This window comes from Vigna umbellata, chromosome 6 (assembly GCF_029865625.1).
Source record: "Vigna umbellata cultivar VRB3 chromosome 6, Vumbellata_1.0, whole genome shotgun sequence".
In the NCBI taxonomy this organism is placed as follows: Eukaryota; Viridiplantae; Streptophyta; class Magnoliopsida; order Fabales; family Fabaceae; genus Vigna; species Vigna umbellata.
In genome coordinates this window covers 14,609,903-14,637,215 of record NC_142170.1, presented here as the reverse complement: position 1 = coordinate 14,637,215, position 27,313 = coordinate 14,609,903, and the positions used below count along the sequence as shown (strand labels likewise).

Genomic DNA, 27,313 nt, shown 5'->3' with positions numbered 1-27,313 from the left:
CATTTGGATTGTTTCTCCCTACACCACACCACGTCACATTTCTCCCTGCACCCCCACATTTTGGAGTGCAACGGATTTCGAAAAAATACACAATTCAAGTCCGTCATATTAGGTTGACAAAAAAGCTTATTGGTATTTACACTCTACATTTATCACAAAGCATATCTAGTCTTTGTCTTTGAAATAAAAAATTATTTTCATCTTATATGTTTATATTTAATTGATATGAAAATTTTGTTGTATCTCATTTCATCATAAAACTGATATATTTGTATTATGTTCTTATAAATATTTTATTTTCTCTAATATCAAATATTAATAAAAGTTATAATTATATAAATATTAAATAAAACGATAAATAATAATTGGGAAAATATTAAATATTTATAAAAAAATAAATATTATGACCTTATTAATAAGTTACAAAGAAAAAAAATCATTTTAAGTTTGTATCAAAATAAAAACTTGACTAATTTTAGAAACTTCAAGTTTAATTTGGATAGGTAAAAGAAAATAAATTTGAAAATAAAAGAAATAGGAATATGTCAATTGACTTGATTTTTCTTTTTGTGAAGTGGAAGAAAAATTAATATCAAAATGTAATTTTATTCATACAATGGAATTTGATAAAATTGAAAATTATATGATTTCAATTTAAATCTGAAAAACAAGCCTGAGAGTTTTCATACTTTTTAATTATTTTGAACACAAAAGTTTTCAATTAAAAAGCTAAAAAAACACTCATGAATTTAACCAAATAGTTATATGTTACAATTAGAACACTTTAAACAAAACATTACTACGTATCTAATATAAAACGAATTCAGCACTTTCACACTAAAAAAGTTTAAGTAATTTGCCTATTTTACAATATTATCAATATAAATAAATTTTCAAATCGTGTACACTTAATATAATAATAAATTATATATAAAAAAATTATAAGAAATAACAATCGATGCTAATCACGTCATTTCAACGAGCATTATAGTAAATAATTTGATAATTTTATCCGTATAAGAACAGAAACCTGGTCCCCCCTAAACGCACCTCAGGTGCTTAGAGGCATTGCTCTAACCTAAATTGCAGAAAGAAATGCATGACACTCACAATACAAAATGGGGGAAAAATAAGTAAATTCGGAGCATTTAACTCAAAATGAAAACAGGCATTGTAATTCCACTTATAGAAAATGGTACACAAATAATCTAAAACCCTAGGGATCGTAAGAGTTTGACAAAAAAAAAACAGGCCCAAGACCATAATTCATTCACCCATTAACAAATTTTCCATCATCAACTCACCCATACCTACTTTTTCAGGCACAATTCATATTGTCGTACGTATCATAGAAAAAGATCATGGCAAAATCAACAACAAAAATTAAGCAGAGTCTGTGTTCTCTGACTTCTCAGTCTCCATTGGTTCGGCAGATGCTGGTGGTGGGGCCGGATTACCATTGTCACCTGCATTTTCATGACTGGTGGCATTAGGATTCTCCTGAGCTGGTGATTGTTGCGGCTGCTGTTGCTGTTCACTGCCCTGAGGAGGTGGGGTTGCTGGTGCTTCTGGAGTTGTTGGCTTTGGTGGGGGTGGCTTTGGTTTTGTCATAATTGGCTTACAGAACCTTTTATTATTGAAAGACAATCAGCAGTGTTAAGAAACAAAAGCCACAAACAAGAGACCAAAATCTTACGAACAAAAGTTAATACCTGTCAACAGCTTCGGCTTTCTTTCTTATGTCAGCTGACAAAAGTACAGGGGAGGCATATTTTGGAAGGGTATCCTGGTGATGCTTTTTCTCCCTGAGCCAGTTCTCAGCTTCCACACATTCATTTAAGACCTGCAAAAGCAAATCAAATGGAAAACACGTTCAGCTCTATGGCAAATAGGGAAAGTATGAATAAAAGAGAATCAGTAGCAACCAATTACCTTCTGTTTCTCACTGATGTCAATGTGATCAAATTTGGGATCACTTGACATTGCAACTTCTCTATAACTATTTATACAATAGACAAGTTGGTCAATTATTGAACCCCTCTCCGTGTATTCTTTGTAACGCTCTTCAATTGGATCTCCTTGCTGCAAGCAAGTAAATATCCAATTAGATTGTAAAAACTAAAACACAAATATATCTTTCTTCGCGACGTTTATGCATGTAATACTTTTGTTCACTGCATCCTTAGAAAGTACTCTAAAAAAACCAGGCCTTAAGAATACAATAATCGGCTAGGTTCAGATTTTTCACTCCCCGAAATTTCTTGCCTTTTTGAGCTCTTCTAGTTTGGCAATGTATACACCTTTAGTTTCATCTTCACCATCTTCATATAGCCAATCTTCCACCTCCTGAAGTTTAGTAGTGAATGCTTCTCTATCTGAATCAATGACAAACTCTTGGTATTTGTCATTAAGCTGAAAAGATAAGAAAAGATTATTTTAGTAACAATCAAATATTCCACATCAAATAACAAGAAAATCATGACAACTCAAACCTTGTTTCTCATGTCATAAACATAAGCCTCTACAGCATTTTTCTTGTCTTTTGTTTCCTCCATCACTCGATCTTGCAAAGCCATTTCAAACTCCTTCTCAACAGCTTTCTGAACATCCGTAGCTGACATTGCTCCATAAACTAACTCCGCCACAGGAACATTTATTTTCTTAATCTTTTTCTTTGGAGCCTCAGCCTGTTTCACGTAAAGGCAGTTCAATTACTACGTCAACAACTTGATTGATGCACATAATCCATAAGACATTTAATACTCAAGCTACAGGAACGGGACAAATTAGGTCACCTTTGGTTTATTTTCTTAGATTAATAAATTATTTTCATTATTTGGTTGAAAAGATTTGGACAAAAGAAACAAGAAAACAATATAGCTTTATAGGGATTATGACAAGTGTAAATGAAGAGATCAAAACAAACCAAATAATGTCGTGCACCTTAACAAGGGGAAAAAATGAAATCGACTGATTATTGAAACTCAAACACAATGAAAAACCACAATTAATCCAAACAATGTCCAGAAAATTTAAGTTCACACTATTATCTCATACGTCAAATATACTATTTATAATAATTCATTTAAGGTCTAGTAATAAACCCCTAACTCTGATCCCAATTACCAATGGCATCTTATTTATTAGTATATTATTAGAAACAGCCTAGACAGGAAACCACAAAATAACATAAGATCTAAATATCAAAAATAGAAATATCACATCTAAAAATTTAACAATTACACAAGCATTCCAATCATATGCTTAAAATTTCCTTTGACCATTTACCTTGGTATCAGTATCCATTTGCACAGGCTTATCTCCTGCCTCAGAGGTACCATTTTCTGCTCCAGGGACATCAGCAGTTGCATTGGCATTAGCATCTTGCATGTTAACATCATTGTAATTGGTACTAGGTGGTGTGGCAGCACCAGCAGCAGGTTCATCAGTTTCCATCTTGGCATTTTCCCCAACTGATTCTTTGGAAACAGGAACCTCAGTTTCTTCCTCTTCCAAGAGCTTAAGAGAGAAAAATATGAAGTAAGAAACAGAGGCTATATGGTTTAATTCCATAATAATCTAACAGGCATAGAAATAATAAAAGCAAAAGCCAAAGCTAGAGGGAGGGACTCACAGTTGCAGATTCGATAGATACAATTCCATGTACATTCAGCCTAACTTTCACTTTAATTTTTGCTTTTTCACCTTTTGTTGATTGGAAAGGGCCAATCTGCATACATTTTAGTACACTTGGGAGTCAAACAACTGCCAAAAGAATGAGTTTCTGTGTGCACATAAATAAAACCTTAAAACAGACTTACAGTACATGTGCTGCTCTATGCAGATTTAAGTACACTTGGGAGTCAAATGACTACCAAAAGAACATGGTGTGTGTATTGCACGTAAATAAAAACTCAAAAACCAACTTACAGTGTATGTGCTGATCTTCGCTGGTGTTTGCAAACCACTCACATCATCATATTGAACATCAATAGAAAATGTTCCTTGCCTGTAGATTGTCAGTGCCTTGACACTTGGTATGGGATTTCCCTTGGGGAAGACAAGGGTACTTTGTTTACTATCTGGCCCACTTTCCTGTGCATCAGAGCTTGAACCTTTCCACGAGAGAGAAATTGAGAAAGGAAAGCTTTCATTGACCTTCACATCATGAAACAGAAGAGCAAAATTATATAAAATATAATAATAACGCATGTACAAACAATTCACCACACCAAAAACTACCAGTGGTCGAGTATAATTTACAATGAAATTCCAAATCATCAAATAATCTAATATAAAGGGAGATACCAAGAAAAATTGCAATTGAAAACACATAACATGTACCCAAAAAATAACAAACAAATGCTCAAAACATGACTCTAAAACATGACTCAAGAGATCTAAACAGTCTTGCATTGATAAATTTTGAAACATTGTAAAAGGGGCTTTTGAAGCAGAGAACAATACAAGCAAGAAGAAAATTACCTGAAACTCCCTCACTTTAAAAGTTGGACTGAGAATTGCACACTGCAATGCACAACCCCTGGCAACACACTCACTTGCATTCATTGTGCGCCTAGGCTCCTTTTTGAAAAACTCTGTCAATATTTTATTTATAGCTGGTACACGGGATCCAGAACCAACCACCTCGACCATGTGAACATTATCAACTGTAAGACCTGCCTCTGCAAGTGCCTTTTCCAATGGTCCCTTAACTCGTTCCAAAATAGGAAGACTTAGTTGCTCAAACTCATCACGCTTGATAAAGCCTCTGACATCCTTCTCATCCATCAAACACTCTATGTTTAAAGGTGCCTCTGGATTAGCACTAAGAACCTTCTTCAGCTTTTCACAAGCAGCCCTCAATCTTAGACAAGCCCTAGCATTTTGCAATACATCAATCTTGTAGTCCTCCTTAAACTTAGCAACAAAATGATGGAACAGAACCTCGTCAAAGTCCCTCCCACCTAGGGACCTGTCGAATGACTGGGACAACACTTTCAGCTGACCCTTTCTAAATCCAGCAATGCACACTTGCATGCTGGCATGTCCAACATCCACAAAGGCAACATTCAGCTGATCATTCTCAGGAAGATCAGTCTTATAAATTCCATAAGCCAATGCAGTTGCTGTTGTTTCATGAAATAGGCGAAGTGGGTGCAATCCTGCTATAGTGGCTGCATCCAAGACTGCCCTCCTCTGCAGATCAGTAAAATAAAGTGGAATGCCAATGCAACAATCAACAACAGCAGCATTCAGATTTTTCTCAGCTATTTCTTTAAGGTTTGATAACATCATTCCAAATACTTGGGTAGGAGTAAATGTTTTCACTTCACCCAAGTACCTTGCATGAATCAATGGATATCCATCAGGTCCTTCAGTGACAACAAAAGGGAAAGTCTTCAGATCTCGCTGCAATTCTGGATCTGCAAATTGTCTACCAATTAACCTCTTTATTTGTGAGATTGAATTCTTTGGATTCATCATAGTAGATGCAGCACCAGCTGTCCCAAGGAACCGCTGTTTGTCACCAAAGCATACAATTGCAGGTGTTTCTCGCTTGGACTCGTCATTGAGCACCACATCAATTCCCCTCTGTCTTGCAACAGCAACAATGCAGCTTTCATTACCAAAATCAAATCCAACCACGCTCATTTTTGCTTGATCTCTAAGCCCAAAAAACACCTGATGAAGGGAAACAAAATAAGTTCTGTGTCACACCAACATCTGAGTCATAGATTCTAATTTGTTACCCTAATAATAAATATGACTTCAAAAGAAAGGGAAAAAACATCAAACACAAGTTTTATCTTGTCTTGGCAATGCCTAGAGTACCCACTCATGCACTCCGCAGCAAGAGTAATCAGATGCAACAGTTCTTAAAACAAAGTTAAAAGTAATAACATAATATTCGGAACCGCAAGAGAAAAAAAAAACAACATTTTCAAAACATCATTTTGCATGGTATACTAAACTTTGGAGATCAAATCATTCGAACACTTTCCAACGAAACTGTAGTTTAACATTCATTAATTCAGATGAGAAGTGCAAAATAAAACTAAAAGACTTACAACAAAAAACTTTCTCTTAAATGAAAAGTTGGTAACAAATCTTAATTATAGAGAAAATGCATGAATATACCACCGAGAAGACACGGATCTATGACAAGAAGAGGCAAAAGGAACAGAAATCTAAGGGAAGACGAAATAGGGTTTACCAGAGGGAGCGATCGAAAAAGTGAGAAACAACGGAAAAAAGGGTTTTGAGAGGTTCTGGAACAATCTTAATAAAGGGGCCAAGAGACTCTTGAGTTAGTTTCGTCTGGGGGCCTCTGTGGAATTTTGGGTTTGTGTTTAGTATTTGTGTTTGTGACCTTTGCACTTGTTAAATTGCCAGTTTTGAACGAAACAAAGGACGTGCTCCACTCAATTGGTCCCAGAGATGTCTGGAGAATCCTCCCACCTTCTAGAAAATTCTACTACTCAGCATCTCTTCATGCTTCTTTTTGCTTTTTGCAACCCCTCAATTGGGCCTCTACACTGGGCCTTCGATAGTCTTCAAACTGGTCACAGTTAGTCCACTCAATTCTAAGAAAACAAAATATCTAAAACAATATTTAAATTGTTAAATTTAAATGAATTATTGATTTAATATTTCACAAACTCATACTGAAAATAAAAATAAAGATTCAAGAAATAAATTAAATTGTTGTTAAAAATTATATTTTAGTATAAATTAACTAATAAAATTGTAAAATTAATATGGATATCTTATTTTTGTTAATTAATAGATAAACATTATCTTTCATTCCAGACATGCATTATATCTCATGGTATACATCATGCTACTTGCAAAGTTTTGACCATAAATATAACATTTCATGGTAGCTTACATGTCTTGTAGGATTACAATTTTATACATCTTTAGTTTGTTTTTTTAGATATAAAATTGACTCGGATGATGGATAGGTTTATTCAAACATAAAAATAAAGTGTTTTAAAAAAAATCAAATATAAGTATTTTTTTATTAAGATGAAATTACTGTTACTTTTTTAAAACCGTTTACACAACTTATTTTCAAATTTTGTTTAAAAAAATATTTAAATAGGTATAAAAAATATAGTAGTAAATTTTCATTAAAAAGTGGTTTTTTCCAGTAAGAAAAAAAAAACGGAACAATGTTCCTATATGTGCATACGGGTGAATTTTCATAATTAAATAGAAATAGAAATAACATACATGAGTGAATACTTTGTTACTGAATTCTTAGTTTGTCAAAATAGATTTATAAGAGCTCATTATTTTGTTGTATTTCCTTTTTTATCTATTTGTTTTCCTTTTAATTTTTCTTCTTTTTACTTCTGGTACTGTTTAGATTTCATTTTTATTTTCATTATCTATTATAAGCTGTCATTGTTTTTCTTTTACTTTTTTTCTATTCAAATATAACATATTTTAAAATATGTTTGCATCTTGTAACCAAGAGGGTTCTCCATTTTACAATAAGAAATTTTAAGCATTCCATTTATTTTTTAAGTCGAAAAACTTTTGGAAAGTGAAAATTTGCTGGTCGAAAAAGTTACCTTAGACCATCTTAATTGATGAATTTTAAATATAGTTGTATTGTACAAATTTTAATATTACATTATTGTATTGTAATTCAGAGTAAAACTATTTGTATGAATTTGAAGTTGATTATTATATGAGTATTATATTTTTCAAACGCATGAGAATTTGAAGTTTATTTGAAGCATGTTGGTCTATTGTCATTGGTTACATGTAAAGTTTGAAACTATCATTTGTATGTTAAATCAAAGTTTTTCCTTACTATCAAATTAAGATTTTTTTTTTATTCTTAAAAAATAAAGTAAAATTGTCTACTATGAGTCTACTACATACATAACACACTAGAGTTTAAAAAAATTAATGTTTTTGAACCCATGAACCTAAACATGTTTAAATGATAAACGTGGTAGTCTCTTGTAAAATTTGTTTAATATATATATATATATATATATATATATATATATATATATATATATATATATATATATATATATATATATATATATATATATTTTGTTGCAAGTTATCAATAGATACATTTTATTTTGTTTTTTTATACATGAATCCATATTTAATTTATAATATATGTGTATTTTTTTCATGTACATGGAGAAGTGATGATATATTAATTGATTTACAAATTTCTTTATTAATAATTCAATAAATACATGTTTTTTAACATTCAATATCAATTATTAGTTTTAAACACGGTATTAACTAATCATCTAATCAACATTAAAATGATTAATTTTCCATTTACCTAGTAAGTTATAAAAAATAGAATTTTGTTTAAACTTTTTAATTTCTTTGAAGTCGATTTATAAATAGACTTAAATATTATTTTATTGAGACATTTATTCACCTAAATTACAATGCTACCATCTATTATATTTATTTTTGATTTCTATGTTAACAAATATTATAACAATATTTGAGTTTATTTATGATTATGTTTTTATAGGAGTGAATGAATTTGAAGAAAAAAAAAAGAAAATAATTAATATTATTTCCTTAAGAATTTTGAAGTTAAAGTGAATAAATTTAAAAATAAATTTTATGAATTTTTTAAATAATTTAATAAATAAAAAATATTTTAATGAATTAAAATGTATAATTACAAATTTGTTTTTATCGTTAAATGGATATAAAATATAATGTCTTTAGTTAAGATGTGTCAATATTTTTAATAAAATTTTATATACTGACTATGTTTAATATTAATTTATTTAAAATTTGTTTAAAAATAAAATGTGAATGTAAATAATAAATTGCTAAAAAGGAACAAGAGTAGACGATTTTAAAATTAAAATATGTGATTCAGTTTCTATATACATTATTAATTTCGGTAAAATCACGAGCTAGATTAAATAATATTTTTCCTAGTTAATATTAAATTGAAAAAGTTTCAGGACTGTTCAAATGACCATTTTCTCAAATTATTTTTTTAAATAACTTTTTAAATCTTAACTCTAATTTATTATTATTGTTTAAAATAGGGGTGAGGCACCACTACGATACAACGTTTTTTAGCCTATTTGGAATGAGTTGGCGGGAAAATTATCTCATTACATGACTGTACTGGCGCCAGTGGCTTCTTTAGGGTTCATTGGCGTGTTAAAAGTTCAAACGAAACAAAGCTCGTGAGTAAAGTGTTTTCTGATTTTCTTGCTGGAATAGAGTGGATTCGAAGAAATGCCGACCTACAAGATAAGGGGAATCGACGTAGATTTTCCGTACGAAGCCTATGATTCCCAACTCGTTTACATGGACAAAGTCATTCAATCACTTCAGGAGGTAACGATTTAGAATACTTTTTTTTTTATTTAATTTCACAAATGTTGTGTTCGTTGGAGGTGATTTTGTTCGAGTCGGAGTTGGGTACTAAATATGGGTTCTTTTATCAATGGGGATTAAAATCTTGATTCACCATGTGGTAGAAGAGTTGCCCCTTCCGTAATCCCAACCGCGTTGGTAAAAATTTAGAATCTATTTCAGTGAGTTGTAATATCTTTTTTAATTACGGGAATATGAATTAAAATTGTTGCAAATTTGAATTGCCAATTGGCTAGAATAGCTGTGTCCTTGACATTGTATTTATAATCTTCCTTTGGAATAAATTGAAAGTGATCCGCAATGTTATTGTTATCACTTGATACTAGAGAATTTGATAATGACTTGGCTCTGTCATAGATTAGTATGTCTTAACATGATCCACGGTTTACCATCGAATCAAATGCTGTAGTATATTATAGCTTTTTGTTGAGGATACGAAGCACAACATCCGGGGAATAGATATGATTCAGCACAACAAATTTAAATATGATTTGACTCTGACAAAAATTCTTGGCCAAACATGAACATGGCTATAATATAATATTGTGGTGTTTTAATCAGTATTGGTATAAAAAGTTTCAAAAAAGGTCTGTATTGCGGTGCTGTATTCAGTGTTGATATTGTTCCTGCTAAAGCTAATGGAGCTACTAGCCGGAAATACTTAAACTGTAGTAACTGCTTTTACCTGAGCCTTTTCTCTATCTCTGGTTCTCTCCTGGGGCAATGGGTCACTCTATTATTTATAGCTGTAGATGCTAACTGCTCCATACATTTTGGTGAGTTTTTCGTGGTCTGCAAGTATGATCTGTTATCCTTATATTTTGCCATTATCTGATAGTGATATTATAAAGCGTTGGAAAAGCAAAATTTACGTCGTTATGTATCTGTCATGCCTTTGCAATATTTGATATGGATATCATATGTAACTGCTACTATATAGAAGTTTTTGTGCCTTTTAGATTTGAAGTCATTATCTGCTGCTGTTTATCTCGGTTTCGCTTTCAAGTGCTCAATGTCTTGCTATTACGATTCACATATGGCATCTGTTTTTATCAGTTGTTTACCATTAAGACTGTGATTTTATTATTGACACTCAATGTATTGTTTTGTGTGCTTTGGCATGGCAGAAATGTAATGCACTATTGGAGAGTCCCACAGGAACTGGAAAAACTCTCTGTCTTCTTTGTGCTACCTTAGCATGGCGGAAGAGTTTGGGTAGTTTCACAACTGGTATGAGCACGCAAACTGGTGGCAAATCAGAGGGTAAAATTGAGGTGTCACTGTCACAATCCGAGTCCTCAACATTCTCTACAATTGTATATGCTTCACGCACTCACAGCCAAATCCGTCAAGTAATTCAAGAATTGAAAAGAACATCTTACAGGTCATTCTATATATTTAGGAAGATTTTTTTTTTGTATGGTTTTGCTGGTTATTGACTTGTCAATGTTGATGATGGTAATTGATTTTGTCAATGTCTTGTGAATTTACCATTCACTCGCACTTCCTCAGTTTTTATTTTCTATATCAAGTTGGTGATTGTGGTCCAGAGAAAAAAAGTGGATTCTCCGGACTATCATGATTGGTGTTTTGTGTGTACTATTTGTGCCGAACTAAATAAAGATTAAAAGTCTGCAGTTTTTATGATAATTGTATGTTGGGCCTAAGCTTACCTGATATTTATCAGTGTACAGGCCTAAGATGGGAGTGCTGGGATCTCGGGAGCAACTTTGCATTCATGATGAAGTGAAATTACTTCGGGGGAAAACACAAACAAATGCTTGCCGATCACTCTGTCGTCGAAAGCGTGGGAAGCACCACTGTAGCCATTTTCATAGAGTTGCGGGTAATTTAGGAAAACCATTGTTATAATTACGTACATGTGGACCTTATTTTTCATTATGCATTTATGTGTATGGGTAACCCATATCTAAAACTTAACATGTGGATTATTTGACTGAATGAATGTTCTCCTACACGTTCCATAATCACTTAGTATCACGGGTTGCCATAATTCAAATGACGAACAAGCAAAACATGCCAGATTTTATATTATTATTTATTTGATTATTTGTTATTCGTTATTAATATGTCATTTTTCCATTCTCACTTTGAAATTCTATGTTAACCTGCCTTAACTATGGACACCCTTAGCAATTTGTGGACTCATACTTTATTGTGATAGGTGTGTAGAAGTGGAAGTAGTCCCTCAGTAACTAGAAATAAGGCTTAAGCAGCGGTTATACAGCTTGGATGATCCGTAGCTCATAAGTTGTTTTTGTGGGGATTAAGTTAGATTCTAAGTCCAAATTCTAAAAGGCTATTTGTGTCTAACTTATTAATCCAAAGAGGAAGAATGATTTATCTGGTCCCCGAAATTGTATGATGGGTTCAAGTTAGTCCTTGAAAGTAGATTTTAAATTTCATATTCATCTTTCATTTTAGATAGGTCTTTGTAATACTACTATTGAAATGAAACTTAGTTAGTTTAAGTTATCATTAAAATGCATTTTAGTCCATACATGCAGGGACTAATTGCATTTTAATGATACCATAGATGAGCCTTATTGAAATGAATGATGCATGTGAAAGACAAAAGTTGCTTTTAGTTTATTATCATTGAGGCATTGCTTTTAATACTGCACACGCTTTTATGGACCAAATAAATCATTCTCATGATATAATTTTTTCCCTCGTGGACTAGTTACTCTAAAGCTGAAATGATGTCATGTGTGTGTAAGAATAAGATATAATGTTTATGGAGGTTATTGAAATCTGCATATCATTTATAAATGATTTATTAAGTCACATCATTATGACTTATCTTAAGAATGTTGCTAAAATTTTATTGTAGATTACTTGAAGGACAATTCCCATCTTGGAGAAGAACCTGTAGATATCGAGGATTTGGTCAATATTGGTAGAACGTTTGGGCCGTATGTTTTCTCAGCTATGCTGACTGTAACCATAATTAATCATCTTAATGGGCAATTTCTTTTGCCTCCTTTTCCTTCTCTTCTCTCTCCAAGTCAACAATTCTGCCTTAATTTGTGTCTGCTTATTTCAGGTGTCCTTATTATTTATCAAAGGAGCTCCACAAGTTTGTTGATATAGTATTTGCTCCATATAATTATCTTATAGATCGTGGATATAGAAATTCTTTGCAACTTTCTTGGAACAATAGTGTACTCATATTTGATGAAGCTCACAATTTGGTAAGAAGACATTACAAATTTGTAAGAGATTAATATCTATGCATAGATCTTAGTTCCATTAAGTGTAACCTTCTTTGCTATGTTCGATGTTGTTCTTTCCATTGCTCTGCTATCATGTATTATTGAAATTTTTATCATGCTATTGTTACTACTTTCAGGATGCTGTGTTATTGAAATATATTCAAGCTATGTAATTTGCTTGTTATTTACTTGCAGGAAAGCATATGTGCTGATGCAGCCTCCTTTGATTTGCCTTCTTGGCTTCTAACTGCTTGTATTAAAGAGGCAGAAAGTTGTATTAACCTTTCTATAGAAAGAAGAGATAAAACAAACGATAAGTCACAAAATCCAGATGATTTTGCTATCCTTAGAGGTTAGCTTAATCTTACAGTATGCCAGTCCAAATTCCAATAATATCATGAGCATGCTTTTACTCATTTTATCAGCATTATTGAGAAAATAATATTTCATTATAAACCATGCTTGTTTTTATTGGATTTTTGGGTGCAACAATCAATTGCACGTACATGCTTTTTTCTTTTTAGATTCTGGTCTGGGTACTCCTAAAATAGTAAGCCATATATATTTTGGCATGTCACGTACACATTGATAATTTCTTTCTTGCAGCACTACTTCTAAAACTTGAAAAGCGTATTTCTGAGGTGCCTATTGAATCTAAGGAGTTAGGGTACACCAAGCCTGGACCTTATATCTATGAACTGCTAGCTGATCTTAACATAACACACAAAACTGCTTCTAAGCTAATCAGTACAATTGATGTAGCTTCAACCCTTATTGAGGAACATAATCAGCAGAAATCCACTGGCACGGTCTGCAGATTGGATAGAATAGGTGAAATTCTTGAAATTGTGTTCAGGGATGGAAGAACGTCACATGCTAAATGTTATCGTGTAAGTATTTGACTTTATTGTATTCAAGTTACGCATCACAGGATAGGTTTTTTTCTTTTTTTGTGTTGTCATTTTATGATAACTTTTTTTTGTTGTGGATTTTTGCATTTCTATGGATTATATCTTTAAGCTTTATTGCCCTTTACATAAAAGGTTCATGTGCGGGAGGTTGAAGCTTGGGCCGTCAATGACTCTAAAGGTAAATTGAGACTTCGTTGAATGAAGAGGATTTGTCAATATATTGAAATAATATTTTTTTAAATACACCCCATTTATTTTCCTCCGTCAACTTGGCTATCATGTCAATTACTAAATTTTCAAATATTTACTGTTTACTATAACTTTAAAGCTGGCCAGTTTTATTTAACATGTTAAGGAATGCTTGATAATTTATGTGTACTTATTCATTGTACAATTTGTGATTCTTTTGTGATAGTTTTATATTCAATTATTTTTTATCCATTATTGTTATGAAGTCCCACATCACTTGCCTCAATTGTTGAAGTGAGACTTATATATTTGTTGGGCAGCTTAGCTTAATGCCAATTGGTTTTAAGATGAATTTTGACATTATATCACGACCTATAACTCATCTTGGTAAATTTCCCTATTCTGATAGACTCACTTGTTTTGCTAGACATTTGTAGGAGTGTTGGGAAGTCCCACAATTCTTGGAGTGAGGCTAATATATTTTTCAGCAACTTCGCTTAATGGCAATTGGTTTTACGTTGACATTTGGCATTTATTATAATTGTACTTCATTAAATCATTCTTTAGTGAGACTCTGTTTATACAGATCATTGCTACTTTTTTTTTTTTGGAAAAACCAATGCTTTTATATTTATTTTACAAAATATACTTTCTTCTTTAAAAGATATGGTTGTATCTGAAAAATTATAGCTTTTAGGCCAGGCCTTTTGCTTTATATTTTTTTTGGGGTGGGAATGTGAAGAGGAGTTGGATTTATAAGTTTAACACTGTTTGGTTACACGATACAAGTGATATGCACCTAGAGGTGTAAAGGTTTCTTGTTTAGCTTTAGTCTTTTGGTAAACGAAGCTGTTCCTTTCATTATACAGACAATCTAACATGTTTCCATTATATCTGACAGTGTTTAGTAACTTTATATGTTCCTGTCTCTTACATTCGCAATTATACTAATATGTGTTGTTGTTTTGATGCTGCAGGCAAGGTGTCAAGGACACTCAGCTGGTGGTGCTTTAATCCAGGAATAGCCATGGAAGACTTTCGTAATAAATACGGGGTTAGATCTATTATACTGACTTCGGGCACATTATCTCCCATGGAATCTTTTGCCGAGGAACTTAAGTTGTAAGTTCCCTTGTTGCTAATTGTGTTTTCATCAATGATATCTTGGCTGTCATTAACACAAAGTGTTGATTCTGGTAATCTCAGAGATTTCCCCATCCGGCTAGAAAATCCACATGTAATAACCCCAAATCAGATATGGGCAGGAGTTGTTCCAGTTGGGCCTTCAGGACATACTTTTAACTCCTCTTATCGCACTCGTGATTCACCAGAGTACAAGAAGGACCTTGGAAATGCAATTGGTATTTTACTTGTTTTTGCTGTACTGAATTCGGCAAAATGAAGTTTATTTAATATTTGTCTCACCATTTTAATAACTGCATGTCTAGTTTAAAAAAATGGAGTTGCACTGTTTTTTATCGTGAAAGCCTCATTAGCGAATGGAGCACTGCAGTTTTGTTATAGCATTCTTCTTTTATACTCAACCTATTTCAGATTTTGGAGTGCTTTAAAATCAACATTTTTTTGAGTCAAACATATTTAGTGTTCACATACAAACAGGGATTTTATTGGTTTGCAGTATGTGAATCACTCCTAGAAAGGTATGTGGTATAATTCAACACTACTTTAGAGATGTACTCCTGTAACCAATCTTGAAAAGAAATGTTGATTAAGTAGAATTTAAGTTGTCAATGTCATGATTTGATAGTTTATGCTCTTATCTAGTCACTGTCTTGGAGATAGATGTGGGATGTGGGTGTTTGAGGCAATGAGCATTGGTTTATTAGATTGGCATGAGAGGCATAATGGTAGCAAAATGAGGCCTAAGAGTGGAAACTCAATTAAGATTTCAAGAAAGTAATATTATAGAATTTGCATTCATGGGTTCATTTGTGTGGTTATAATTTCATAAAAACTGAAGAAAGTTCTATATCTCAGACCACGAGACCCCAGAGCCTACAGAATTTGGAATAAGTAGCTTGCATTGATATCATAATTTGAAGAAAAATCCCGATAGGCATTGCCATTAACTGTCCATAATTTCATTTCTCTACTGTATTCCAGTAAATTTGGCTCGAATTGTTCCTGACGGACTTCTTGTATTCTTCCCGTCGTATTACCTTTTGGACCAAACCATTGGTAGCTGGAAAAGTGTGGTAAGATTCATAGAGACCTAATGAAAAAGATAAATTTGCTTGGTCAAGCTTATGTTACATGGTTTTGAGGTTTGTTATTTTCAGAGTAATGAAAATTCAATGTCAATATGGGACAGAATTTGCAAACACAAGAAACCTGTTATAGAACCTAGGGAATCTTCATCATTTCCCTTGTCAATTAAGGTAACACCTTTATGTTATATAGTGAAAACACATTCTTACATAATAAGCATTTGGAGGCATCATATCCAAGATGGGCCTGACCTGACCTTTATGCTTCTCTGTACAGGACTACATGACTAAGTTGAATGACACCTCAACCTCTGGAGCAGTTTTTTTTGCCGTTTGTCGCGGGAAGGTACGACTTAATCATGAATGTAGAGAAGCATCCTTCTCATGTGTTCTCACAGGCATTCGTTTGTTATGGTATACAAGTACTGAAAGGTGTAGTGTACCTGTACTGTTATGTACAGGTATACTGTATGATAGGATACTGGGTGATAGGATAGAAGACGGGGAAACCGAATGGTAGGCAGGGGAGCCGAATAGTAGGAGGCAGGGGGAAGCAAGCCGAACGGAAGGCGGGGAAGAGCTAGAGCCGATCGGTTGAAGAAGTTACTATCCTAACTAGGATAGGCGGGAAATATTTGGTATAAGGGAAATATATTCTAGGGAAAGATTTTATTCTAGGGAAATATTTTATTTAGAACAATATTCATATTTTATTCTAGGGAAATATTTTATTTCGAACAATATTCATATTTTTTTTTAGGAAAATATTTTATTTAGAACAATATTCTAGGGAAAGATTTCGCACAAGATGAACGGAAAATAATTAGTATAAATAAAGCTAGAGGCTATTGTTAAGACATACTTTTGATTATGGAGTTTTGTTGACAGGCAGCTAGAGTCCTGTGAGGGAGGTTATGCTCCCAGTTATCTTTGTTTACTTTTGTTTATGTATATTACCATCAATAAAAGGGATTCATTTATCTATTATCATTCGTTCATTGTTTTGTTACGTGTTGTGAGTGTGTGAGAAGTTGTTTTGGTTAGGTTTCGTACTCAGGTACGTAACACTATAGGACCTAGGAGATATGGCAATATATTTGAAGACTCTGGGATAGAAGACCGTTTTTTGTATGATATTAAATTATTTAGTGACATTTATAATTAAGGGAGAAGGGTTCATAAAAGCCAAGCATTATCCTAGAAATTGTAATACATAGCCATAATGCCTCACTTAGATGCATTTGTGCCATTGGTTATTTTAACAGGTAAGTGAAGGATTAGATTTTGCTGATCATGCTGGAAGAGCTGTGGTAATTACTGGTTTACCATTTGCGACAAGTACTGATCCTAAGGTTTGATTATCTTTTGCCACTCCTAACTAGAAATAGTTCTCCAGGTATTGTCTATTAATTATGCATGTAAATGTGTTTGTCGTAAAACTTCACTTTAATCACTAACAGGTTCGATTAAAACGGGAATACCTAGATAAACAATCTCGGCCACAGGGAGAACTGTTTAAGGTTATGTTGGTTTACTTGCATAAATTTTGCACATATTAATGTAATATGTTTGTAAGTATTAACTATTTGTCTGGTACTTAAGCAGGTTTTAACTGGAGATGAATGGTATAACCAGCAAGCCTCCCGAGCTGTGAATCAAGCTGTTGGGCGTGTAATTCGCCATCGCCATGACTATGGAGCAATTATTCTCTGTGATGAAAGGTTTTTACCTTGAATTATTTTGGTCTAAATTTCAAAAGATGAGTTTTATTTTATTACTAATTCTTATTTTCTCTTTTATGTATTACTTCTTCAATGAAAAATATGACCAATTTTTTTATCACATAGATAATTTGCACTTCAGTGATTTGTTTTAGTCCCGACAAATTTCCATTGATGTTTTTTTGGGTGGCTCTGTTTCTCTCAAGCTATAAACTGAAGGAAGTATAAATGTAAATTTGTTAGTTTCATGATAATATGTTACGAACTACTTTTCATTTTATGAAAATTATCTGATATAAATTTCTCAATATATACATTAGTAATTCAAAAGCCAACTAATAAACATGTCAAGGTCCTTGCTATAATATTCTTTTATTATATATCGGTAGCATGTTACGTTACAACAGCTATTATTAATTTGGATTTTGCTGTTGTTACCAATTCTTTCTGAGGGTTATTCTTAGTATTGGAGTTGATACAGGTTTTCACATCAACATCGTCTGTCCCAAGTCTCACGTTGGTTACAGCCTCACATAAAGGTTCTATTCTTCACTGAAATCGTTCTTCTGAATTACAAATTTTTTTATACTAACTGGTTTCCATTCTTGTAGTGTTTCTCACGATTTGGAGAAGTTGTTTTCACTCTAACTCGGTTTTTTCGAGATGTAGGAACTCAGTGTCCTACTAAGGCGCCTTTGTTAGAAGCTAAAAAGGAGGGTCAGTGTCTTCTAGTACTACATTATGTTGGTTATGTCATGATTTTGTTTGTATGCGTGTGGTTTTGCCTCAATTTTTTGATTGTTGGCACTGAAATATTGTAAATTTGTTTCTTTAGAGCATGATGGGTATAGTTTATATCTGCTTTGTATGAATTAGCAGTTCAATTTGTTGTAAATCATATTTTTTTTTACAAGGATGGATGGGTGTTTTCTTTTTTATTAAAGCATAGTGAAGGTAACCAACCTCCTATGTAGGATGAGAAAATACGAATTGCTTACAATGTGATTTTGTGTATTGGATGATAAGAAGATACATGAATGGAGTTACATGATTAAATGGGCTTTGTCTTGTTCAAAATCAGCCAACTGTGGATAATACTGATATTGTTTGGTAACTCAGTCCATGAAGTTGTTTCCTTTTCTCAAATTCTCTCGTTCCTTTGTTATCTGAACACAGCATTTTAGTTTGAAGTCCTCAATCAATGCAAATTTAATTTCTTTCAAGTGTAGCTTCCCTTCTTTTATATATTTATTTTCAATCCTTTTTCTACTGAAATGAATTAACTAGACCATTGCTGATGCAGGAAATATAGGAGAAGTACCAGCATCAGAGCTGCACATGGAAAAACTTTTGTCACCTTTGGTAAGTCTTTGATCACGCATTGTAATGATGCTCATTTTTTTAATCATATAACTTTTGGCCCTTCAGCTTGATAATCTTTTTTCTTGCAGACTACACCAATGGCTCAAAATTTCTCTTTGAAAGCTTCATCTTTTCTTGATACTAAAAATGGCCGTGCATCATTCCTAGGAGAAATTGTGCCGGCCAATCGCTCATCTCTGTCTTTTGACAATTGCAAGACTGTACATTGTAAAAGTTCAAGTGATATTTCTGGCAAGGTTTTGCTTGGAAGGAAGACTCTTCTATCACCAGAATGTGAGAGGGATGATTTGGCTGATAGTTATCAACCAGGTGAAAAATCAAAGGATACACCAGTAGCACCTTGTTCTTCCAGGAAGCGTAAATTTGTGGCAGGAGAGTATGACTTAAAGCAATATTTTGGAAATTCTAATGAGCATTCATCATTGGGTACAAATTTTCTGAATCGTATAGCTCTCATTTCAATTTTTAGTTATGTTAACTATGGTAAATGAGTAGATTTATGATATTGCTAGTCAAAACGCTCAGGGGTTGTAGATCTAAGAGATAAAGATGGTGTGACCTCCACTGGTGTTGAATTGACTAGACAAAAAGCCCATCTTCCTGCTGATTCTGTGCCTTCTGCTGGTGATGAAACCCAAGGATCAGTATTCCTTGCTCAGGTAGAGTTGTTATTTTTTATACATAAATTGCATGTAGCCTCCGAAGCAGGGAATGCAATAAGTGGAAATTACTGGAAGTGGAACTAATTCTTTTTATGGTTAAAGCCAATATGCAAGAAAATCAAATAAATTGTAGTTATAAACATGAGCTATACGGACAATCAGATTTTGATCATAATTTTGCACAAGTGCTCATAATTCTTACACAAATCAAACTCAATTTATATTTCCAATTTATTTGCTGTTGTACATGTTGAAATATATTGTATTGTATAATGGGCTTTTAGGGCTGGTCCATTGTTCCTTATATAGGACTTTTTTGTGTAATAGAAACTTTAACACAGTAATAATATTTTTACCATCTTTCAAACTTTCACATGGTATCTAGAGCTGGTTAGGGTTCGCCGCTGCTCACTGCCCGCGCCGTCGTTCTCCGTCGCTTTCCGCGCCGCTGCCGCCGTCCGCCACCGCCGTCCGCCGCCGTCCGCCGCCGCCGTCGCTGCCTTTTCTCCGGCGAAGTTAAGGGTTCGGTTCGCCTCGACGAGCGCGACCCATCCCTGGTGGTCGCCGCCTCATTCTTCTCTCGACGCGCCGTCACGCGCCGTTTCTCTCTGACCACTCTCGGGCGCGTGGGCTTCACGCGCCGCCTCTCCCGTGCCGGATCTTCACCGCGCCACTGCCGGTCGTTTCGCCGCCGTCTCCTGAGTGTATTGTGGTCTCTGATTTGCTGTTCCGTTGAGGGTTGCTCCGTTTAGGGTTTCTTCCCACACCTTTTTCCCCTCTTTTCTTGTTTGGCTTTATAATGGCTGGTCTTGGAACACCGTCTCTCTCTGCTACTCCGACCATTACTTCTGCAAAACTCAATTGGAAAAACTATCTATCTTGGTCTTCTTCCGTGGAGTTATGGTTTCTTGGTCAAGGACACCATGATCATCTTGAACAAGATGTTTCCACCGTTCCTGAAGAAGAGAAATCTCAATGGCAAAAACTTGATTTTCAACTATGTGCTGTCCTATGGCAATCTGTTGAACCAGAAGTGTTAGAAATTTTAAGACCTTACAAATCGTGCTCTTCATTTTGGAGAAAAGCTCAAGATATCTTTGCTAACGATGTGCAACGTCTCTTTGATGCAACTCAAAGAGTGACTTCCCTTAAACAAAACAATCATGATATGGTTACTTACATAGGAACGGCCCGTGCTGCTGTAGAAGAATTGAAGAATTTCTTTGTGGCTGATTCTTTAGAAGGCCTAAACAAGAAGCTTGATAAGTTTTATATGGTCTTAATTTTGAGAGGTCTACATTCAGATTTTGACCATGTTCGTGATCAAATGTTAGCTGGTGATCAAGTTCCATCAATGGACAGCTTAGTTACTCGACTTCTTCGGGTACCTTCATTAGTTAAAGACGAAAGTTCAATTGGTGGTATTGAAACATCAGCTATGGTAGCACCACAAGGAAGAGGAGGAGGCAGAGGCAACCGAGGAGGACGTGGTGGCCGTGGTATGCGTCCTCAGTGCACATATTGTAAGAGGATAGGCCATACTCGAGAGAAATGTTATGCCTTACATGGATATCCTGACAAAGTCGCTCATGTTTCGAAATCTGATGATCTCGAACCCAAAATTTCAAATGAAGAATACCAAGAATTTTTGAAGTATAAGTCTGGAAAATCTTCTCATCCTGACCAATCCTCTTCCATGTCCAATGTGTCAACTGCCTGCATATCTCAATCTATGGAAGGTCACAATCCATGGATCCTTGACTCAGGTGCCTCAGACCATATCTCTGGTACTATTTCTTCATTTTCTTCCATGTCCTCTCAGAAAATTCCTCATTTAATTACTGTTGCCAATGGATCCAAAGTTGCATCTCAGGGAATTGGCAGAGTTTCCTTATCTCCTTCACTAAATTTAAATTCTGTTTTGTATATTCCTCATTGTCCTTACAATTTAATCTCCTTGAGCCAATTGACTCGTTCCTTAAATTGTTCTGTAACCTTTACTGCTAATTCCTTTGTTATACAGGAACATGGTACGGGTCACCTGATTGGAGAAGGACATGAGTCTCGAGGACTTTATTTTTTGAAACATAGCTCTTCAGTTTCCTGTTTTACCACTTCATCTCCAAAACTTTTGCATGATCGGTTGGGCCATCCAAGTTTATCCAAGTTGAAGATGATGGTTCCAAGTCTCAAGAACATTCAAGTCTTAGATTGTGAGTCGTGTCAATTAGGAAAACATGTTAGATCTTCTCATCCTAAAAAGTCTGAGACACTATGTAATTCTCCTTTCTCAACTATTCACTCTGATATTTGGGGACCAAGTCGTGTTACTTCTTTTGGTTTTAATTATTTTGTAACCTTCATTGATGAATTCTCTCGATGTACTTGGGTTTATTTAATGAAAGAGAGATCTGAACTTTTGTCCATATTTGTGTCTTTTATTAATGAAATTAAGAACCAATTTGGGAAGACAATTAAAATCCTTCGTAGTGATAATGCTAAGGAATATTTTTCTTTAGCGTTTTCTTCATTTTTATCTTCCCAAGGAATTTTACATCAGTCAACATGTCCTCACACTCCACAACAAAATGGTATTGCAGAGAGGAAGAATAGACATCTCATTGAAACTGCACGCTCCTTGATGTTGAATACTAATATCCCTGTACATCACTGGGGCGATGCAGTCCTCACTGCCTGTTTTCTAATCAATAGGATGCCTTCTTCCTCTCTTGAAAATAAAATTCCTCATTCTGTCATTTTTCCAAATGACACTCTATATCATATCTCCCCACGTGTATTTGGGTGTACATGTTTTGTCCATAATGTTTCTCCAGGTCTTGATAAGCTATCCGCAAAGGCTATTAAGTGTGTCTTCTTGGGATATTCTCGTCTTCAGAAAGGGTATAAATGTTATTCTCCCTCCACCAAGAGATATTATATGTCTGCTGATGTCACATTCTTTGAGGATACACCGTTTTTCTCGTCCTCTGTGGAGGATCGTTCATCTGTTCAACAAATGTTTCCTCTACCATCGTGTGATCCCTTGGTTATTCCTGCTTCTATACCTCAAACTCAAAATGTGAATGACATTGTTCCTCCACCTCTTATCACATATCAGCGTCGGAGACAATCTCAAGCTCAGAACAATGAAGATCCTCTCGACTCATCTCCTCCTCCCTCAGCTCACCAGACCATGGATCCTTCATCTTCCTCGTCTTCTACTGACTCAGATGATAATTTGCCCATTGCCCTTCGAAAAGGTATTCGTTCTACTCGTAATCCATATCCTGTTTATAATTTTTTGAGTTATCATCGTTTGTCTTCTACCTATTTCTCTTTTGTTTCTTCCTTATCCTCCCTTAAGACTCCTAATAATATTTATGAGGCACTTGATCATCCTGGATGGCGTCAAGCCATGATTGATGAAATGCAGGCCCTTGACCACAATGGTACTTGGGACCTTGTTCCTCTTCCTCCTGGTAAGAAGCCTGTTGGCTGCCGATGGGTTTATGCTATTAAGGTTGGTCCTACTGGTGAAATTGATCGTCTAAAAGCTCGTCTAGTAGCTAAGGGATATACTCAAGTTTATGGCATTGATTATTGTGATACTTTTTCTCCTGTGGCTAAAACCAGTACAGTTCGTATTTTACTTGCTATGGCTGCCATTCGTCATTGGCCACTTTACCAGTTGGACATTAAAAATGCCTTTCTTCATGGTGATCTGGAAGAGGAGATATACATGGAGCAACCTCCTGGGTTTGTTGCTCAGGGGGAGTCTGGGTTAGTTTGTAAATTACGTCGTTCCCTCTATGGCTTGAAACAATCACCCCGTGCTTGGTTTGGTAAATTTAGTCGGGTTGTGCAAAATTTTGGATTGAAACGATGTGAGGCGGATCACTCAGTGTTTTATGGTCATTTTTCTCCTGACAAATGTGTTTATCTCATGGTGTATGTTGATGATATTGTTATTACAGGGAATGACAACACTAAAATTACTCAATTAAAGAATCATTTGTTCAACCACTTTCAGACTAAAGATCTGGGTCGTCTAAAATACTTCCTTGGTATTGAAGTAGCACAGTCAAAAGAAGGTGTCATCATTTCACAAAGGAAATATGCTCTTGATATTTTAGAGGAAACAGGCTTGACAAATTGCAAGCCTATTGATAGTCCTATGGACTCAAATCAAAAGCTAATGAGAGATCAAGGTGAACCTTTCTCAGATCCAGAGAGATATAGAAGGCTGGTTGGAAAACTCATATATCTTACAATAACAAGACCTGATCTTTCTTATCCAGTGGGAGTTGTGAGTCAATTTATGCAAAATCCACATGTTGACCATTGGAATGCAGTGATTCGAATTCTCAGATACATAAAAGGAAATCCAGGACAGGGATTGTTGTATGAGGACAAGGGAAGCACTCAGATTGAAGGATATTGTGATGCAGATTGGGCTGGTTCTCCAATTGATCGAAGATCTACTACAGGATATTGTGTTCTACTTGGAGGGAACCTTATATCTTGGAGAAGTAAGAAACAAAGTGTTGTTGCTAGATCTAGTGCTGAAGCTGAATACCGATCTATGGCTTTGACTACATGCGAACTTGTGTGGATCAAGCAACTTCTCCAAGAGTTGAAATTTTGTGGAAATGAGTCTTTGAAACTGTACTGTGACAACCAAGCAGCCCTTCATATTGCCTCCAATCCAGTGTTTCATGAGAGAACAAAACATATAGAAATTGATTGTCATTTTATTAGAGAGAAGTTGTTGACTAAGGAACTTGTTACTGAGTTTGTCAATTCTAATGAACAACTCGGAGACATTATGACCAAATCTCTAAGGGGGCCTAGGATTCAATGTATATGTTCCAAGCTTGGTGCATATGATCTATATGCTCCAGCTTGAGGGGGAGTGTTGAAATATATTGTATTGTATAATGGGCTTTTAGGGCTGGTCCATTGTTCCTTATATAGGACTTTTTTGTGTAATAGAAACTTTAACACAGTAATAATATTTTTACCATCTTTCAAACTTTCACAGTACACATATTCTTGGGTCAGTTTACATTAAATTTTTATCATATTTGTCATAATTATTGTTATCAACCCTCAAGAACATGGTGTTGCAATTTGATGTTCCTTTATATTGATATTGATGACAAATTTAGTATGGATATTCTGTATAAATTGTGCCTTACAGGTTCGAGGTAAGCTCAGTGCTGCGGAATATATAGACTTCGTGGGTTGTATGAAGGCACTCAAGACCAAAGCAATGAAAATTAGCGAAGTTTTACAGTGCATTTCTAGATTGTTCTCTGGACCTGATAGGCTACCTCTAGTTAAAAGGTATTCAAAAAATTATAATATTTAAGCAACCTTTATGGTTTGAACTGTTGTCCTTGTTATATCATTCATCCCCAATCACTATGTCATTGAAAGTTCTTGATGTAGCATATATCCTTGAAATTGGTTGCAATTCATGTAGCGTTATTGTGAAGTGTAATTGTAATGCATGAGCCAAGCCAAAGTGTAAAATGGGGTATGTGAAAGAAAATGACTGATTCTTGCACTCTAGATTACCACCTAGACTACTTCCTTGCATGATCCCTTTTACTTGAACGAAATATATTTCAGATTTTGATCACATTGAAATTTCCGATGGTGAATCATCTCTTGACCTTCGTTATCTTGTTTAACAGGTTCAAAGATTACATCCCAGCAAAATATCATTCCTTGTATGAGCAATATGTTGAAGAAAAAACATTAATCACGTGAAGAGTTCTTGAAGGTGCCCTTCTTGTGACTATCGTGTGATAATTTGTCCAGTTAAAACTGGCTATCTCTTAAGTCTTAACATCTTTCTTGGATTGTTATTAAAGACTTGGAAAGGAATGAGTATTAGTACATGGCATAACAAGACTAGGAATGAGGAGACACATGAAGAACAAGATTAGGAATGAGGATATACATGAAAAATATATTAATTAGATTGGTATTTCTTCGCTCATTGTTTAATAGAGAAGATACTTTCAGAAGTGTTTGCTTCAGGAGTATTAACTTCGAACAGATTATTCATTGGATGCATGTATACTTCATAGCATTTAATGTGACAAACATGTTGAAATGAGGCTTGAGATTTGATGATGGCCTAGGTGGATCAACAGCAAATGATATATTTAGGAATCAATTCATCAAAAGAATGGTCAGTGAATTTTTTTTAGGGCCATAAAATTCAAGTCCCTTGGAATGGATCCCCATATCTCTCTCACTCACTCTCTCTCTCTCTCTCTCTCTCTCTCTCTCTCTATATATATATATATATATATATATATATATATATGTGTGTGTGTGTGTGTGTGTGTGTGTGTGTGTTTTAGGTGTGGGGTCAAGTCTTCGTATCCAATTACTCAGTCTTTAAATGTTCACTCACAAGTGTAAGTTCTGTCTAGTCTGAAAAGCTTCTCATGTGTCCAAACTGCTCCAATGGTATCTAGAAAAGGTATCCTGATGTTACAGTTAGGTCAACTTAGGCAAAAAACAATAAATGTTGTAATCAATGCATAACTTACCTCTTTACTTCAAACCACTATTTATAGATTCTGTGATGGTTTTTTTTTCTTTTATTAAAGTTGGCCTAATTACGGTCCAAATATGATTAGTTATGATTTAACCTTAAGTAAAACGGTATTGGAGTTAATATACTTTGGTCATGTTTAGATTGTATGGTTTGGTGATTGGCTGTTTGATATGTTGTCTGGCCATTGGTTTGTTGTTGGTTTGGTGATTGACTGGTTGATATGTTGTCTTGGTCATGTTTAGACCGTTCAGGTTGATGACTTGTTATCCGGTCTGTTAGTTGATCGCTCGGGTTGGTAATTGTTATCGGCTTGGTAGTTGACCATCTGGGTGATGGCTTGCCATCCAGTCATTAATTGATCGTTCGGATTGGTAATTGTTGTTAGCTTGGTAGTTGACCGTCTGGGTTGATAACTTGTTGTCTGGTTTGTTAATTGATCTCCCAAGTTGGTAATTGTCGCTTGCTTGATAGTTGACCTTTCGATTTGTGGTTAACCTGACAGTCATACAGTACAGTATAAGTACAATATATATTATCAAACACTACTCATAGTAACAGACTTTCTTGTAGTACCTTTCGAAGTTGTGCTTTGAGAGGAAATGAATTGTTTTTTTTATCATTAATTTTCTTTAGTCTTCATGGATTTGTTTGTACATAGGTCTACATGAAATTGGTGAATAGTGATTGAATACAATAATAATTTACTACGTCTTTTTATTTCTAATAATTACTAATGCAGATCGAGTTTGATTGTCAGAATATTTATTATGTTAAAAATGCATTTATGATTTGTCAAAATATTTATTATCTATATGTGGTGTTACTGTGACAACTTGCAAAGAGTTGAACTTCTCTTCAACCAAAGTGTGCATTATTTGATGCTCGGAAATCATATCTTAACTCATACAAGTATATATTCATTTACCTTAACTGTTATAAATATTCACTGCTTTTATTGATGAATATTTTCTATTGAAAAACTTAATTGGTTGAATAATCGATTTTTT

At 34.4% G+C, this 27,313-nt stretch overlaps 2 protein-coding genes across 3 annotated transcripts; one reads left to right on the top strand and one right to left on the bottom strand.

Moving 5' to 3' along the window:
- Positions 1-1,153: 1,153 nt before the first annotated feature.
- Positions 1,154-6,416, bottom strand: LOC124828598 (heat shock 70 kDa protein 14-like). The gene is made up of 10 exons (XM_047301945.2): positions 6,218-6,416; positions 4,486-5,685; positions 3,931-4,158; positions 3,635-3,730; positions 3,289-3,519; positions 2,493-2,687; positions 2,266-2,412; positions 1,933-2,082; positions 1,713-1,843; positions 1,154-1,627 (listed from the first exon to the last, which is right to left on the bottom strand). The coding sequence occupies exons 2-10, from the start codon at positions 5,653-5,655 to the stop codon at positions 1,384-1,386; spliced, it is 2,592 nt and encodes an 863-aa protein (XP_047157901.1). The 5' UTR covers positions 5,656-5,685; positions 6,218-6,416; the 3' UTR covers positions 1,154-1,383.
- Positions 6,417-9,129: 2,713 nt separating this feature from the next.
- Positions 9,130-25,856, top strand: LOC124828599 (RAD3-like DNA-binding helicase protein). 2 transcript variants are annotated; one of them, XM_047301947.2, is made up of 23 exons: positions 9,130-9,360; positions 10,527-10,783; positions 11,094-11,245; positions 12,254-12,335; positions 12,467-12,614; positions 12,831-12,987; positions 13,242-13,525; positions 13,679-13,724; positions 14,713-14,857; positions 14,942-15,096; positions 15,860-15,951; positions 16,036-16,134; positions 16,241-16,309; positions 17,229-17,315; positions 17,424-17,483; positions 17,569-17,684; positions 18,166-18,223; positions 18,296-18,401; positions 18,988-19,046; positions 19,136-19,493; positions 19,593-19,726; positions 24,930-25,075; positions 25,429-25,856. In XM_047301947.2, exons 1-23 carry the CDS (start codon positions 9,259-9,261, stop codon positions 25,502-25,504), a joined length of 2,988 nt encoding a protein of 995 aa, XP_047157903.1. In that variant the 5' UTR covers positions 9,130-9,258; the 3' UTR covers positions 25,505-25,856. The 2 variants fall into 2 exon arrangements, with proteins under 2 accessions (XP_047157903.1, XP_047157905.1); XM_047301949.2 differs by lacking the exon at positions 9,130-9,360 and having other exon boundaries at positions 10,648-10,783; positions 11,087-11,245.
- The last annotated feature ends 1,457 nt before the right edge of the window (positions 25,857-27,313 follow it).